Here is a 17,662-nt window from a genome sequence, read left to right on the forward strand (position 1 = left end):
TCCCCGAATTTCTCCCGATTTCCACCCAGACAACAATATTTGGGGCGTGCCGACCTAGTCACACAATATCTATGGCTTTTCACTCACGTAAGTGAATGTAAGCCATACTTGGTCAACAGCCATGCAAGTCACACTGAGTGTGGCCGTATAAACAACTTTAACACTGTTAGAAATATGCGCCACACTGTGAACCCACACCAAAAAGAATGACAAACACATTTCGGGAGAACATCCACACCTTAACACAACATAAACACAACACCCAGAACCCCTTGCAGCACTAACTCTTCCGGGACGCTACAATATACACCCCGCGCTACCCCCTAGCCCCCACCTCAACCTTCCCCCCCATCTCCTGAATTCGGATTTCTCATGGTTGGCAAGTATGGGTTATCGTCATCTGTCATCCTGCTGAATGAATGTCCTAACAAAGAACTGATGACGCTGTCCCAGTGAAGAAAATATTGTGGTTGTTAACAGTTAGCATGCTAATTTTAGCCTGTTAGCATGCTAGCATAAGCATTTTTACCGAATTTTGCAGGGTATGCGGCTAGGACCGTGCTACTTACGCTATCGGTCCAGTGTACTAAAGTTGGCATGTTAGCATTCCAATGTTAGCATGCCAGGTCATTTACCTCATTTTCCCGGGAGACTCCCAAATTTCAGTGCCCTTCCCAAAAATCGCCCGGGGAAACCATTCTTCCCCAAATTTCTCCCGATTTCCACTCGGACAACAATATTTGGGGCGTGCTGACTCAACATCTACGGGTTTTCGCACACACAAGTGAAACCCAGGCATACTTGGTCAACAGCCATACAGGTCACACTGAGGGTGGCCGTATAAACAACCTTAACACTGTTACAAATCTGCGCCACACTGTGAACCCACACCAAACAAGAATGGCGAACACATTTCGGGAGAACAGCCGCAAAATAACACAACACAAACACAACTACAAGAATCCCTTGCAGCACTAACTCTTCCGGGACGCTAAAATAAACACCGCGCGCTACTCCCTACTCCCACCTCAACCTCCCCCCCCCATCTCCCGAATTCGGAGGTCTCACGGATGGCAAGTATGGGTTATCGTCATCTGACATCCCCCTGAATGAATGTCCTAACAAAGAACTGATGACGCTGTCCCAGTGAAGAAAATATTGTGGTTGTTTACAGTTAGCATGCTAATATTAGCCTGTTAGCATGCTAACGTAAGCATTTTTAGCTAATTTTGCAGAGTATGCAGCTCGGACTGTGCTACTTATGCTATCGGTCCAGTGTGCTGAAGTTGGCATGTTAGCATTCCAACGTTAGCATGCCTGCTTGTTTACCTCATTTTACAAGCTCAAGTGTCATATAGGATAGGATAGGATAGGATAGGATAGGACGTTATTGTCATTGCACAAGTACAACAAAACTATGTTTTCAGCATAAACCCGTTCAAGATTAGACAAAGAAACAGTGTACAAGGTTACAGAACAGGAACACCGATGCGTCGCCACAAGGTGACAAGATGAGAAAAAGGTAAAACGCTGGGGAAGAAGATAAGTAAAAAAATACAATCTAGACTGGGCTCCTAAGACGGCCTAGTCTGGAGTGGGTGAAAAAAACCTCCATGCCATGCACACATAAGCATGTTACTTTTAATCACGACAACTCGCGTGGGGGGGTGGGGGTACTGGTTCCCTGAAGCGCTGCCAGCCGTCCATCACCCCAAACGGGGAATCAAGCGGTGTAGAAGACGTGGGTTGTGTGTGCATAGGCCCATTGTCTTGGGTGTGTTGATGTAGTGTCCACAGGCCTGGGGCCGTTCTGCATGCAAGCAAAAGTTCGACTCTAGATGTCTTTCAGGTGGGAGGGAGGTCAAAAGCGTCCATGATTGAGGTGTCCTCGGGGATTTGGAGGACAACGCCAAAAAAGAGGCTTCAAAAAAAGTGCAGACAAGACAAAACAAAGAGAGCAAGCAGGGAGAAGAAGGGAGCGGAAAAATGCGACCGCCCTCACCAGAGGCAAGAAGACAAATATACTTTGTTACTTGACATTACTTAAATTCATTAATTATCATTAATAATAAATAAGGAGACTAGTTTGTATACATATGTAAATATATTCAGTTATAAACTTTCTTCTTTCCTTCATGAATCTAAACTTTACCGCTGCGAGTAGTTTTTTCTATGTTTTTATTTACTAAGTTGTAGGTGTATTTATTTCAGTATAAAAGGGTAAAAAGTGTTTTTCTTGGGTCATGAAATGATGATAATGGTGTGCCAGGGCATACATACATTTTATATTTAACGCTTAAATCTCTGGAGTCTACATCCACTTCACATCTATTCCTCATTTCAACATGTTGTATTTTTTTTCATGTTGTTTTTTTTGTTTGTTTGTTTTCCGCCCTTTTTTGTCAAACATAATTATGTTTTTTTTTTTATGGCAAACACACAAAATATGCAAAAATCTTCCACCAAAAATATTTTTCAAAGTGGAATATTTGATGTGACTTAATCGAAACCTTTGGATAGGGCTATAATTCATAATAACATTGATTTTTATTCAATATTATGTTTTAAGAAATAGTTAAAAAAAACAAAACAAAAAAACAGCTTTGTTTTATTAGTCAACATTGCAACTTTTTCAAAATTACATTTTCACCTTTCAGCTTTTTTATTTCACTTCTGTTATGTTTTTGTTTATTTTAATGAAAAATATATAATGTGCAGTGGGCCTTTAAAACATTAGCTGTGGGCTGCAAACGGCCTCCGGGGCACACTTTTGACACCCCTGCTGTAGATAATAAAACATTAAATCTGATAAATCCATCGATAAAAAGCAGAGCCTAACTCTCTCGGTCTCTCTTCTTAACTCTGAACGTACATTGAAAACACACGCAACCCTAACTCAAAAATGCCGGACATTTGAGGCATTTAAGAACTTGTCCGGGGAAAAGGGGGCGTAGGGTCAGTCTATATTATAGAGCGGTGTTTTTTATCCATCCATCCATCATCTTCCGCTTATCCGAGGTCGGGTCGCGGGGGCAGCAGCCTAAGCATGGAAGCCCAGACTTCCCTCTCCCCAGCCACTTCATCTAGCTCTTCCCGGGGGATCCCGAGGCGTTCCCAGGCCAGCCGGGAGACATAGTCTTCCCAACGTGTCCTGGGTCTTCCCCGTGGACTTCTACCGTTTGGACGTGCCCTAAACACCTCCCTAAGGAGGCGTTCGGGTGGAATCCTGACCAGATGCCCGAACCACCTCATCTGGCTCCTCTCAATGTGGAGGAGCAGCGGCTTTACTTTGAGTTCCTCCCGGATGGCAGAGCTTCTCACCCTATCTCTAAGGGAGAGCCTCGCCATTTGGCGGAGGAAACTCATTTCGGCCGCTTGTACCCGTGATCTTATCCTTTCGGTCATGACCCAAAGCTCATGACCATAGGTGAGGATGGGAACATAGATCGACCGGTAAATTGAGGGCTTTGCCTTCCGGCTCAGCTCCTTCTTCACCACAACGGATCGATACAACATCCGCATTACTGAAGACGCCGCACCGATCCGCCTGTCGATCTCACGATGCACTCTTCCCCCACTCGTGAACAAGACTCCTAGGTACTTGAACTCTTCCACTCGGGGCAGGGTCTCCTCCCCAACCCGGAGATGGCACTCCACCCTTTTCCGGGCGAGAACCATGGACTCGGACTTGGAGGTGCTGATTCTCATCCCAGTCGCTTCACACTCGGCTGAGAACCGATCCAGTGAGAGCTGAAGATCCCGGCCAGATGAAGCCATCAGGACCACATTATCTGCAAAAAGCAGAGACCTAATCCTGCGGTTACCAAACTGGAACCCCTCATTGCCTTGACTGCGCCTAGAAATTCTGTCCATAGAAGTTATGAACAGAATCAGTGACAAAGGACAGCCTTGGCGCAGTCCAACCCTCACTGGAAACGGGTCCGACTTACCGCCAGCAATGCGGACAAGCTCTGGCACTGATCGTACAGGGAGTAGACCGCCACAATCAGACAGTCCGATACCCCATACTCTCTGAGCACTCCCCATACGACTTTCTGAGGGATCCCTTCTCCAAGTCCACAAAGCACATGTAGACTGGTTGGGCAAACTCCCATGCACCCTCAAGAACCCTGCCGAGAGTATAGAGCTGGTCCACAGTTCCACGACCAGGACGAAAACCTGGTCGGTGTTTCTTAGTCTACCATAAATTGATTAACGTGGGCCCCGACTTAAACAGGTTCTAAAACGTATTCGGGTGTTACCATTTAGTGGTCCATTGTACGGAATATGTACTGTTTACATAATGTGAGTGGTAGCTAACTGATTTGTAACAGAGTTGTTCTAATGCAGTTAGAAATTGTGTATTTTAATGAATAATGACTACTATCCGTCGATCCACTCACTTACTAACATTCTGCTCAGTCTGTGGTGGTTCGTCCCAATCCGAGTGTCGTCAAATACATCCGCAACGTCTCTGGTGTGGCTGGAAAACGACAAGACAGGTAACAAAGAGTGTCACGTGAAACTGTACCTCTCTGGAATTCTTACAGCTTCATAAATACTTTCGACCGATATTGTTCACAGTTAAGAAAGACCAATTCGTCTCGAAGCATGGAGAGTGGATCCTGGCCAATGTTGGTTGTGTCGGATACTACCGGGTCAATTACGACCCAAAGAACTGGGACCGCCTCCTCACACAGCTGCAATCGAACCCCCAGGTGCGTGCTAAGCCAAGTTGAATCTACACTGTTGAATCTACAAACCCTGAGTTGGGAAACTGCGTTAGATGTAAATAGAAACAAAATACAATGATTTGCAAATCCTTTTCAACCCATGTTCAAACTGATTAACGTTTATTTTTTTTGCAAATAATCATTAACTTTTAGAATTTGATGCCAGCAACATGTGACAAAGAAGTTGGGAAAGGTGGCAGTAAATACTGATAAAGTTGAGGAATGCTCATCAAACACTTATATGGAACATCCCACAGGTGTGCAGGCTAATTGGGAACAGGTGGGTGCCATGATTGGGTATAAAAACAGCTTCCATGAAATGCTAAGTAATTCACAAACAAGGATGGGGCGAGGGTCACCTCTTTGTAGGCAAAGAGTCGAACAGTTTTAGAACAACATTTCTCAACGAGCTATTGCAAGGAATTTAAAGATTTTACCATCTACGGTCCGTAAAATCATCAAAAAGTTCAGAGAATCTGGAGAAATCACTGCACGTAAGCGATGATATTACGGACTTTTGATCCCTCAGGCGGTACTGCATCAAAAACCGACATCAGTGTGTAAAGGATATCACAACATGTAACACTTAATAAAACCACTTTCAGTAACTACAATTGGTCGCTACATCTGTAAGTGCAAGTTAAAACTCTACTATGCAAAGCCAAACCCATTTATCAACAATATCCTGAAACGCCGCCGGCTTGGCCGAGCCCGAGCTCACCTAAGATGGACTGATGCAAAGTGGAAAGGTGTTTTGTGGTCTTACGAGTCCACATTTCAAATCATATTTGGAAACAGAGGACATGGTGTCCTCCAGAACAAAGAGGAAAATAACCATTCGGATTGTTATAGGCGCAAAGTTCAAAAGCCAGCATCTGTGATGGTATAGGGGTGTATTAGTGCCCAAGGCATGGGTAACTTACACATCTGTGAAGGCACCATTAATGCTGAAAGGTCCATACAGGTTTTGGAGCAGCATATGTTGTCATCCAAGCAACGTTATCATGGACGCCCCTGCTTATTTCAGCAAAACAAGTGTTACAACAGCGTGGCTTCATAAAAAAAAAGAGTGCGGGTACTTATATGGTCCACCTGCATTCCAGACTTGTCTCCCATCGAAAATGTGTGGTGCATTATGAAGCGTAAAATACGACAGCGGAGACCCCGGACTGTTGAACGACTGAAGCTCTACATAAAACAAGAATGGGAAAGAATTCCACTTTCAAAGCTTCAACAATTAGTTTCCTCAGTTCCCTAACGTTTATTGAGTGTTGTTAAAAGAAAACGTGATGTAACACAGTGGTGAACATGCCCTTTCCCAACTACTTTGGCACGTGTTGCAGCCATGAAATTCGAAGTTAATTATTATTTGCAAAAAAAAAATTAAGTTTATGAGTTTGAATATCAAATAGCTTGTCTTTGTAGTGCATTCAACTGAATATGGGTTGAAAAGGATTTGCCAATCATTGTATTCCGTTTATATTTACATCTAACACAATTTCCCAACTCATAAGGAAACAGGGTTTGCATTTTAAGGTTTCTTAGTAGGCTTGAGTGGTTTTGGTAGTGGAACTGTGGACCAGCTTTATACTCTCGGCAGGGTTCTTGAGGGTGCATGGGAGTTTGCCCAACCAGTCTACATGTGCTTTGTGGACTTGGAGAAGGCATCCCTCAGAAATTCGTATGGGGAGTGCTCAGAGAGTATGGGGTATCGGACTGTCTTATTGTGGCGGTCCACTCCCTGTATGATCAGTGTCAGAGCTTGGTCCGCATCGCCGGCAGTAAGTCGAACCCGTTTCCAGTGAGGGTTGGACTCCGTCAAGGCTGCCCATTGTCACCGATTCTGTTCATAACTTTTATGGACAGAATTTCTAGGCGCAGTCAACGCTTTGAGGGGATCCGGTTTAGTGGCGGCAGGATTAGGTCTCTGCTTTTTGCAGATGATGTGGTCCTGATGGCTTCATCTGCCCAGGATCTTCAGCTCTCACTGGATCAGTTCGCGACTGAGATGAGAGTCAGCCCCTCCAAGTCCGAGTCCATGGTTCTCGCCTTGGAAAAGGGTGGAGTGCTCCGCGTTGGGGAGGAGACCCTGCCCCAAGTAGAGGAGTTCAAGTACCTCGGAGTCTTGTTCATGAGTGAGGGAAGAGTGGATCGTGAGATCGACAGGCGGATCGGTGCAGTGTATTCGATCCGTTGTGGTGAAAAACGAGCTGAGCCGATGGCAAAGCTCTCAACTTACCAGTCGATCCCATTCCCATCCTCACCTATGGTCATGAGCTTTGGGTTTTGACCGAAAGGACAAAATAACGGCTACAGGCGGCCAAAATGAGTTTCCTCCGCCGGGTGGCGGGGCTCTCCCTTGGAGATAGGGTGAGGCGCTTTGACTGCGCCTAGAAATTCTGTCCATAAAAGTTATGAACAGAACCGGTGACAAAAGGCAGCCTTAGCGGAGTCCAACCCTCACTGGAAACGTGTCCGACTTACTGCCGGCAATGCGGACCAAGCTCTGACACTGATCGTACAGGGAGTAGACTTCCACAATCAGACAGTCCGATACCCCATACTCTCTGAGCACTCCCCACAGGACTTCCCGAGGGACACGGTCGGACGCCTTCTCCAAGTCCACAGTTTTACATTTTCATGGTTTCCCAAATGTTCCTTTGTTGGTGAAACTTCTCTTTTTCTTCTTTTCAGCGCATCCCAGTGATGAACCGAGGGCAGCTTATCGACGACGTCTTCAATTTGGCAAGGTGTTACTATTGTTATTACTTTGTCCCATCCATCACCATGCTTGTAACTGTTGATGTTCCGATCAGGGTTTTATGCTGAGAATTCCAATCTTCCATTGGTGAGATCACCAATTTCATGTATTAACTGTAAATGTTTTTCATGTATTCATGGTGAGGGCTATTGACGGTGTAACAAAATCGACATAATGTTTAAACGTGTTGCCTATTTTCTTTTATTACGTATCGTTATTTTGATCAAAACAAAGTCAATAGTAAAAAATATCTAAACAAAAGTAAAAACTATTTCGGGTTTTTTTGCCTTCAAAGTCCCCCTTTCCTTAAATTTATAAACATGAACAAAAATGACCAAAACAATTATTTTGTGCAGAACATATCTGATGACTTTAGTATTGATTCTAAACTGGTACAATACCCTTGGTAGTACCATGAATTGATAAACCTGGACCCCGACTTAAACAAGTTGAAAAACGTATTCGGGTGTTACCATTTAGTGGGCAATTGTACGGAATATGTACTGTACTGTGCAATCTACTAATAAAAGTTTTCAATCAATCAATTGGCACTACCCATATATGGATAGATCTGTTCTCCCCTTATGTTTACATTTGGCCCATACACAATTCACATTCATATCCAAACATATTTCTTATTAATTCCGATTCTGAATCGGTCATAATTTCATTTAATACCACAATTTTTAAGAATGGATTTTTTAAAAATGCGTTTTTAGGTCATCTATGCGCTTGCCTGCTGCCATACGTAAGTAGCCAAATATAACTTTTGTAACCTATAACACTGCGTTGAGGTGGCGACTTGTCCAGGGTGTACCCTGCCTTCCGCCCGAAACGCAGCTGAGATAGGCTCCAGCAACCCCCCGCGACCCCGAAAGTAACCTATTACATGTTTTAAATGTTTTATTATCATTTATATATATCAAATCATGTATTTGAAGAATCGAGACTTGATTCTAAACCTAATCGTTTACTAAGAATTGGAATAAAACTGATTGTTGTAAAAATTCCCAGCCCTATTATCCTAGCTCTATCCATCCATCCATCTTCAACCGCTTATCCGGAACTGGGTCGCGGGGACAACAGCTCCAGTAGAAACCCCCAGAGCAACATTAGCAACTTCCTCCTGGGGGGATCCCGAAGTGCTCCCAGGCCAGAGAGGAGATGTAAAACCCCCCATCTGGTCCTTGGCCTGCCACGGGGTTTCCTCCCAGTGCGACGTGCAACGCGGACCTCGCTCTTGAGGCATTCCGCACGAGATGCCCGAAACACCTAAGCTGGCTCCTTTCCAAACGAAGGAGCATTGGCTCTACTCCGAGTCTCTCTCGGTTGACTGAACTTCTCACCCTATCTCTAAGGGAGATGCCAGCCACTGGCATCTTTGAGGAAACTCATTTCGGCCGCTTGTATCCGCGATCTTATTCTTTCGGTCATGACCCACACTTCATGACCATAGGTGAGAGTAGGAATGTAAATAGCTCGGTAGACCGAGAGCATTACCTTCTGGCTCAGCTCTCGTTTCGTCACAACGTCCGATTCTCCGGCTGATTTCTTTCTCCATCTTTCCCTCACTCGTGAACCAGACCCCGAGATACTTAAACTCCTCCACCTGGGACAGAGTCTCGTTCTATACCTAGACTGTACAAACCATCGGTTTCCTGCTGAGAACCATGGCTTCAGATTTGGAGATGCTGAACACTCGGCTGCGAACCGATCCAGTGAGAGCTGAAGGTCACGAACCGAACGTGCCATCAGGACCACATCATCTACAAAAAGCAGTGACGCAACCTTTAGCCCCCTGAGACGTGTACCCTCTCCGTCATGGTCACAACTCTGCCTAGAAATCCTGTCCATGAAAGTCACAAGCTTTGGCTCGGATATCCTAGCTCTAATTCATATTAATTTACTTGTTAATTTCCTGTTAATATCTGCTTACTTTGTCTTGTAACACACTTCCATTTAAGGATGTGACTCTTACAACAACTCACAATTCAACTCGATACCAATTCTCAAAGGAGTCATTGTGTAAAACCAACTATTTTTACCTACTAGTACCTGTTTTTGTGTATTTGGGAACTGCATATGTGCCGAAAATGCGAAATCAAACCATGGAGTCATGGATAGGATAATTATAAAACAATCCTGCCTTCTTCCTAACTTTCCCATAACAAACAGTTTAGAGTTTGAGACCCTAGTGACGTATTTGCCTTACTATTGTTACATTAGTAGATATTTCTAGATAGGATAGGATAGGTGCTTTATTGTCATCGTATTTGCAATGCTTAGTTGAGCAATCCTATACAGCAGTATCTTGGTTCAGGCAAGTTAGAAATTCTAATAGTTATACCGCAGTATACAAATTCCACATCTGGGCAGCAGTGTCTCTGTGTTACGGTGACGTTTAGCCTTAGCGGAGTCCGATGTGTGGTCTGCCCGATGAATGGAATATAGCCTGTAAGCTCCGGTGCCGAGTCCGGGATGTTTTTGTGCAGCCAGGTCTCGGTTATGAGATTGCGCAGCTGTTTAAAACGGCAGTTGAAAACTCGGAGGTTAATGTCGTCCACTGTGTTGACACGAGAACGGGCGTTTTGCGAGGAGGAGGCTCGGTAGTGCAGGTTTGTGTGGAAATGCCTCGCTTCTTGCCTCCTCTCGCATCGCCTCCGGTGTTTCCTTTAGTTTTTTGCATTTGGCAGAGGCAATCATTTCTGCAGGGAATGAGTCCAGTCCTGCAAATGTACTCCTAGAAAAAGCTTGTGTAAGATTGACAAGTTCGGTACGTGCGCAAATCTTAATTTTCTGTTGAAGAGCTCAGAGTTCTTGAGTCTGCCATATCTATCCAGTTGTACTCTAAAGGTTTCGTAAATAAGTTCCTTCTTTTTCTCAATACTCTTGCTCCACCTGCTCAGTGGCCTCGTGGTTAAAGGGGAACAATAACACAATTTCAGAAGGGTTAAAACCAATGAAAATCAGTTCCCAGTGGCTTATTTTATTTTTCGAAGTTTTTTTCAAAATTTTACCCATCATGGAATATCCCGAAAAAAGGCTTTAAAGTGCCTGATTTTCGCTATCTGTAAATCCACCCGTCCATTTTCCTGTGACATTACTGCTTGACGCCAATACAAACGAACATGGTGGATAGAACAGCAAGATATAGCGACATTAGCTCGGATTCAGACTCGGATTTCAGCGGTTTAAGCGATTCAACAGATTATGCATGTATTGAAACGGATGGTTGGAGTGTGGAGGCAGGTAGCATAAACGAAATTGAAGAAGAAACTGAAGCTATTGAGCGAATAGCTATTGAAGCTATTGGCTCTATAGCTATAGCTATTGAAGATATTCGGCAATCGCCTTCTAACCAGCGATTGCATCTTTTGATCACTGGAGCAACTTAAATCCGTCGATTGGTAAATGTTTGTTTGGCATTAAATGTGGGTGGAAGGAAAGGCTGGATGCAAATATAGCTACAAATGTACATACAGCTAGCCTAACTAGCATGTTAGCATCGATTAGCCGGCAGTCATGCCGTGACCAAATATGTCTGATCAGCACATAAGTCAATAACATCAACAAAACTCACCTTTGTGATTTCGTTGACTTTATCGTTGGAAATGCATCTGCTTTGAGTGTCGCAGGATATCCACACATCTCTGTCGTAGCATCGCTATCGTCACTAAAATGTGTAGAACAAATGAGGGACTTTCGCATCTTTTGACACTGGTGCAACTTGAATCCGTCGATTGCTATGTGTTTGTTTGGCATTAAATGTGGGTGGATACAAATATAGCTACAAATGAGGCATAATGATGCAATATGTACATACAGCTAGCCTAAATAGCATGTTAGCATCGATTAGCATGCCGTGCTAATCGATGCACACTCCACGTAAGTCAACTTGAATCCAGCCCTGATCGTGTTGTTACACCCTCCGACAACACACCGACGAGGCATGATGTCTCCAAGGTATGGAAAACAGTCGAAAAAACGGAAAATAACTGAGCTGATTCTACTTGGTATGTGTAATGTTTTTGAGACATCACGGGTGAAAGGTCATCGCTCCGACTGGCGAACAATTGAAAGGCGTTTAAATTTCCAAATTCACCCTTTTAGAGTTCGGAAATCGGTTAAAAAAACATATGGTCTTTTTTCTGCAACATGCAGGTATATATTGACGCTTACATAGGTCTGCTGATAATGTTCCCCTTTAAGTTGTCCGCCCTGAGATCGGTAGGTCGTGGGTTCAAACCCCCGGCCGAGTCATACCAAAGACTATAAACCCATTACATCTTTGCTCTTGGCACTCAGCATCAAGGGTTGGAATTGGGGGTCCTATTACCAAAATGATGCCCGGGCACGGCCACCACTGCTGCTCACTGCTCCCCTCACCTCACAGGGGGTGAACAAGGGGATGGGTCAAATGCTAAGGACAAATTTCACCACACCTAGTGTGTAACTTAACTCTTGTTGTGGAGCAGACTGGCTCGAATGTGTACATGTGTAACCTACCTGGTTCAGTGCCTGTTTTTGGTTCCATCCGGGACTTGAACCTTGGTGGTCTGGCATGGCCGTGCTACCGATCAAGCTAAAAACCCAAGCTATCGATACGCCAATCAGCACCGCTCTTAAAGGGGAACATTATCACAATTTCAAAAGGGTTAAAAACAATACAAATCAGTTCCCAGTGGCATATTGTATTTTTTGAAGTTTTTTTCAAAATTTTACCGGTCTGCGAATATCCCTAAAAAAAGCTTTAAAGTGCTTGATTTTCGCTATTTGCGATGCGACTGTCCATTTCCCTGTGACGTCATACAGTGCTGCCAATGTAAACGGACAATGGCGGATACCACAGCAAGATATAGCGACATTAGCTCGGATTCAGACTTGGATTTCAGCGGCTTAAGTGATTCAACAGATTACGCATGTATTGAAACGGATGGTTGGAGTATGAAAGTATTGAAGAAGAAACTGAAGCTATTGAGTGAATAGCTATTGACGCTATTCATAGCCATAGCATGGCCGAAACGCTGCGTTAGCATCGCCGGTAAAATGTGCGGACCAAACGATCAGGACTTTCGCATCTTGTGACACTGGAGCAACTTAAATCCGTCGATTGGTAAGTGTTTTTTTCGCATTAAATGTGGGTGGAAGGAAACGTAATATAGTTGCAAATGCATCTGCAGGTTATCCTTACATCTCTGTGCCATGTCTGCTTTAGCACTGCCGGTAAATAGCATGTTAGCATCGATTAGCGTAGCATGTTAGCATCGATTAGCTGGCAGTCACGCCGCAACCAAATATGTCTGATTAGCACATAAGTCAACATCAACAAAACTCACCTTTGTGATTTCGTTGACTTTATAGTTGCAAATGCATCATCTGGTTATCCATACATCTCTGTGCCATGTCTGTCATCGCCGGTAAAATGTGGAGACACTCCGGCACATTCAATGGGGGTCTGGCGGCAGACACTTTCACATCTTCGGGCCAGTGGTGCAACTTGAATCCCTCCCTGTTAGTGTTGTTACACCCTCCGACAACACACCGACGAGGCATGATGTCTCCAAGGTTCCAAAAAATAGTCGAAAAAACGGAAAATAACAGAGCTGAGACCAAATGTTTACAATGGGTTGAAAATGAAAATGGCGGCTGTATTACCTCGGCGACGTCACATTCTGACGTCATCCCCTCCAGAGTGATAAACAGAAAGGCGTTTAATTCGCCAAAATTCACCAATTTAGAGTTCGGAAATCGGTTAAAAAAATATATGGTCTTTTTTCTGCACTATCAAGGTATATATTGACGCTTACATAGGTCTGGTGATAATGTTCCCCTTTAAGGATGTCAGGGAATGAGGTTTACCAACACATTCATGGCTGGCCTCCATTACACCTGGATGCTAAAATCCTCCACTTTTGCTATTTCAGAATCAGGTCTGACACTCTGTGACTGTTTCTTTAAAGAACGGTAATAAAAAGTAGTACACAGTTCTAACTTTTATCTATCAGTAAACTCGATTAGAAAGCGCTAAAAACTACAACAATGTTGAGATTTGAATGTGAATCGATTTTACCGACACCCCTATCCATCGAAGCTTCTTAAACTTTACGAAGCACGTATTTCCTGTGTTGTTTCAAGCTGTCTTTAGCGGCTAGCTAGGTTTTAGCATGCCTTCTTATCTGCTCCTGCTTGTTCTTACTCGGTGTGTAACATGTTTAGCCTCGTTCTCCAGTGAAAAAAGTACATTTGTCACAACGAAGGTGATAGTTTTTTTAACTAGGGGGAGCGGCTCTCCACTGTCTATGAACATACAGTTAGCTAGCTGGGGGACCAAAAAATAAACAAAAGTGTCAACTAGAGTGGATCGGCTTTGTGTTCGTAATTGACGGCATTCATTGATTTGCCGATCACACACCATTTCACGTAAATTGTCCGATACTGACCAGTGGTCGATCGATGGGAGCGTCTCTACAGTAGTTGTATCTCTGTGTTTTAGTGTCATCTTCTCTGGTTACCAAATATGTTCACTCACTGATGATAGAACCCCTTCTTGTCTTTCAGAGCCAACTTGGTGGATGTGACTCTGGCTCTGAATTTTACGGGGTTTCTTCGTAACGAGACAGACTACATACCCTGGCAGTCAGCAGTTTGGAATTTTGAGTACTTTGTTCTCATGTTTGATCGCTCAGAGGTGTACGGACCAATGCAGGCACGTTCTAAGTTTCATTGCTCTATAAGTCACGTCTTCTTTTCGGCAGATTTTTTTGACATCTCATTGGTGTCAATGCAAATGTTGCTTGTAAAGCTCTTACAGCATCCATAAAAACTGTTTTCTTTTCAGGCTTATATCCGGGATCAAGTTAAAGGTTTCTATGGCTTCTTCAGGAATCTCACTGACCACTCTGCTGTTCCACAGGATCATTACCAACAGTAAGGAAGAATATTTTCCCCTGTTTCCCATGGTACTAATACCTGTCATTTCGCAGAACCATTACGTCTGTATTCATAAACCGATATTTTAGTGCGAACAATTCAGTTTGGTACAAAGGTGTACCAAATTCACACAGTGTACAAAAAATTGAGGGACGGAAAGTGTTTCTGATTTCTACTCGCTGAACAAATATAGTCCAGGATAAGCTCAGAGCAATCGGATTTGATAAAACCTCAACGAGCTGGACGCAATCTTACTTGGAGGGGAGGAAACAGGTGGTAGAGTGGAACGGCACCGTGTGTGTCCCCCACTCTCAGTAAGCTGTGGAGTCCCCCAAGGCAGTATATTAGGGCCTTCACTGTTCCTAATATACGTAAATTACATGTCATCGACGGTGAATGAATGTTCCTGTTTGAGGAGAACTCGGCCCTGCTGGTATCCGGCAAGGACAAGTCACAGGTGGAAAAAAATCTGTAGAATTTGCACCTGGCTCGCTGACAATAAACTATCCATACACTTGGGTAAAACGGAATCCATCCTATTTGGGTCTCAAATTAACCTTAAGAAAGTCAGTGACTTCACTATTAAAGTAGGTGACATTGTTATCACCAGGAAAGATGAGGTCACCTACCTAAGTTCCATTCTAGAGGCCAATCTTTCCTGTGGTAAAATGGCAACCAAGGTTATCAAAAAGGTCAACCAACGAACGAGATTTCTCTACAGAACCTCCTCTCTGGTCAACAAAAGCAGGAACTCTCATTCAACCCTTTTTTCGATTACGCTTGCACCTCCTGGTACCCCAGCACCACCAAAACCCTCAAATCTAGACTCCAAACATCCCAGAAAAAGCTATTCAGGTTACTTCTAGACCTCCACCCCAGATCACACCTCACTCCTACCCACTTCTCCAAAGTGGGCTGGCTCAGGGTGGAGGACAGAGTAAAACAACTTGCACTGAGCCTAGTCTATAAAATCCACTACACCTCCCTGATACCGAAGTACATGTCAAACCACTTCCAAAACGTAAATGACCGCCATAACCTCAACACCAGGGGGAGCTCCACAAACCACGTAAAACCCAGATTCCGATCTAACTAAGGTCTTAACTCATTCTCCTTCTATGCCACATCAATGTGGAATGCACTCCCAACAGGTGTACATATCCTACAAAGTCAGACCTACAGTTTCAATGTCCATTTCTCTGATGATATAATTGTTGATGACTGAAGTGCTGATATCAACCAAACCTAACCCCAACCATCCACATCCCACCCCCTGAATTGTAAATAATGTAAATAATTCAATGTATATACTCCGATGATGATTAACTTGTTTGACGACTGTATTATGTTGAAAGTATATATTCATACCATGAATTGATTAACGTAGACCCCGACTTAAACAAGTTGAAAAACAATATAAAGTGTGTGTGTATACATACATATATATGATTGTCCGCCCTGAGATTGGTAGGTTGGGAGTTCAAACCCCAACCGAGTCATACCAAAGACTGTAAAAATGGGACCCATTACCTCCCTGCTTGGCACTCTGCATCAAGGGTTGGAATGGGGGGTTGAATCACCAAAAATGATTCCCGGGCGCTGCTACCCACTGCTCCCCTCACCTCCAAGGGGGTGATCAAGGGGATGGGTCAAATGAGGACAAATTTTGCCACACCTAGTGTGTGTGTGACAATCATTGGTACTTTTTGTTTTAAATAAATATATATATATATATATATATATATATATATATATATATATATATATATATATATATATATACACATACATACAGACACATGGGTGTCCCACGATTTGATTCAATATCGATTCTTGGGGTCGCGATTCGATTCTATATCGATTTTTTTCGATTCAACGCGATTCTCGATTTAAAAACGATATTTTTAAGATTCAAAACGATTCTGTATTCATTCAACACATAGGATTTCAGCAGGATCTACCCCAGTCTGCTTACATGCTAGCAGAGAAGTAGATTTTTGTAAAAAGCGTTTATAATTGTAAAGGACAATGTTTTATCAACTGATTGCAATAATGTAAATTTGTTTTAACTATTAAACGAAGCAAAAATATGACTTATTTAATCTTTGTGAAAACATTGGACACAGTGTGTTGTCAAGCTTATGAGATGCGATGCAAGTTATTTTTTATTATTTTTATAAATGTCTAATGATAATGTCAATGAGGGATTTTTAATCACTGCTATGCTGAAATTATAACTAATATTGATACTGTTGTTGGTAATATTCATTTTTGTTTCACTACTTTTGGTTTGTTCTGTGTCGTGTTTGTGTCTCCTCTCAATTGCTCTGTTTATTGCAGTTCTGAGTGTTGCTGGGTCAGGTTTGGTTTTGGAATTGGATTGCATTGTTATGGTATTGCTGTGTAGTGTTGGATTGATTAAAAAAAAATATATATATATATATTTTCTTTATTTTTTTAAATAAAAAAATCAATTTTTCTAAAAATGAGAATCGATTCTGAATTGCACAACGTATTCGATTTGATTTGTTTTCTAATTGATTTTTGTCCCACACCCCTAATATATACATATATATATATATATATATATATATATATATGTCAGGCTTGCCCCTGACAGTTTGTCTATGTTTTATTTTTTTTCCTCTGCATTTGTCTGTTTCCGGTGTTTAGTATTTCCTGGCTTTCAGTTCCTGTCAAGTGCTCTTAATTTGTCAGCTTCCTGTCTTGTTCCCTGAGTGCTGTGTTCCTCCTCAGTGTGTTTAGTATTTCCTGTCCTTAGTTCCTGTCTAGTGCTCTTATTTTGTCAGCTTCCTGTCTTGTTCCCTGAGTGCTGTGTTCCCCTTCAGCTGCGGCCGATTGGCATCTGGCCACACCTGTTGCCAATCAGCCGGCTCCTATTTGTACCTCCTTCGTCTTGTGTCAGTGGCTGGATCATTGTATTGTCATTTGTATTGTCGTTGCCACATGTCGCTCTTGTCGTGTCGTTTTGATTTCAGCTATTACCCGTCGTGGTACATCTTGTCCTGGTCGTCGTAGCGGTAAGCTGTTTTTGTTAGCCATAGCTATTTCCAGTTTTTCTGTTTGTTATCCTCTAGCTTCCATGCTAAAGTTCCTTTTTGTTTCTTGTTAGCTTCTATGCCAAAGGCCTTTGGTTTTTTATCCGCCCACGTGCGCGCTTTCGGTTTGAACCCTTTTTTTGGTGTTCCTGTGTTGAGCATTATGAATTACTTAATGA

General features: G+C 43.1%; 1 protein-coding gene across 1 annotated transcript in view; it reads left to right on the forward strand.

Annotated features, from left to right (window-relative positions):
- Window positions 1-17,662, forward strand: part of LOC133568166 (aminopeptidase N-like) — a 68,979-nt gene that overhangs the window by 36,163 nt on the left and 15,154 nt on the right. Inside the window, exons 11-15 of the mRNA XM_061919906.1 lie at window positions 4,423-4,502; window positions 4,585-4,718; window positions 7,428-7,483; window positions 14,053-14,200; window positions 14,333-14,421. Coding sequence (XP_061775890.1) covers window positions 4,423-4,502; window positions 4,585-4,718; window positions 7,428-7,483; window positions 14,053-14,200; window positions 14,333-14,421 — 507 coding nt within the window. The remainder of the gene's footprint in view (window positions 1-4,422; window positions 4,503-4,584; window positions 4,719-7,427; window positions 7,484-14,052; window positions 14,201-14,332; window positions 14,422-17,662) is intronic.

The sequence above is a fragment of the Nerophis ophidion genome, linkage group LG14 (assembly GCF_033978795.1).
Source record: "Nerophis ophidion isolate RoL-2023_Sa linkage group LG14, RoL_Noph_v1.0, whole genome shotgun sequence".
Taxonomy (NCBI): Eukaryota; Metazoa; Chordata; class Actinopteri; order Syngnathiformes; family Syngnathidae; genus Nerophis; species Nerophis ophidion.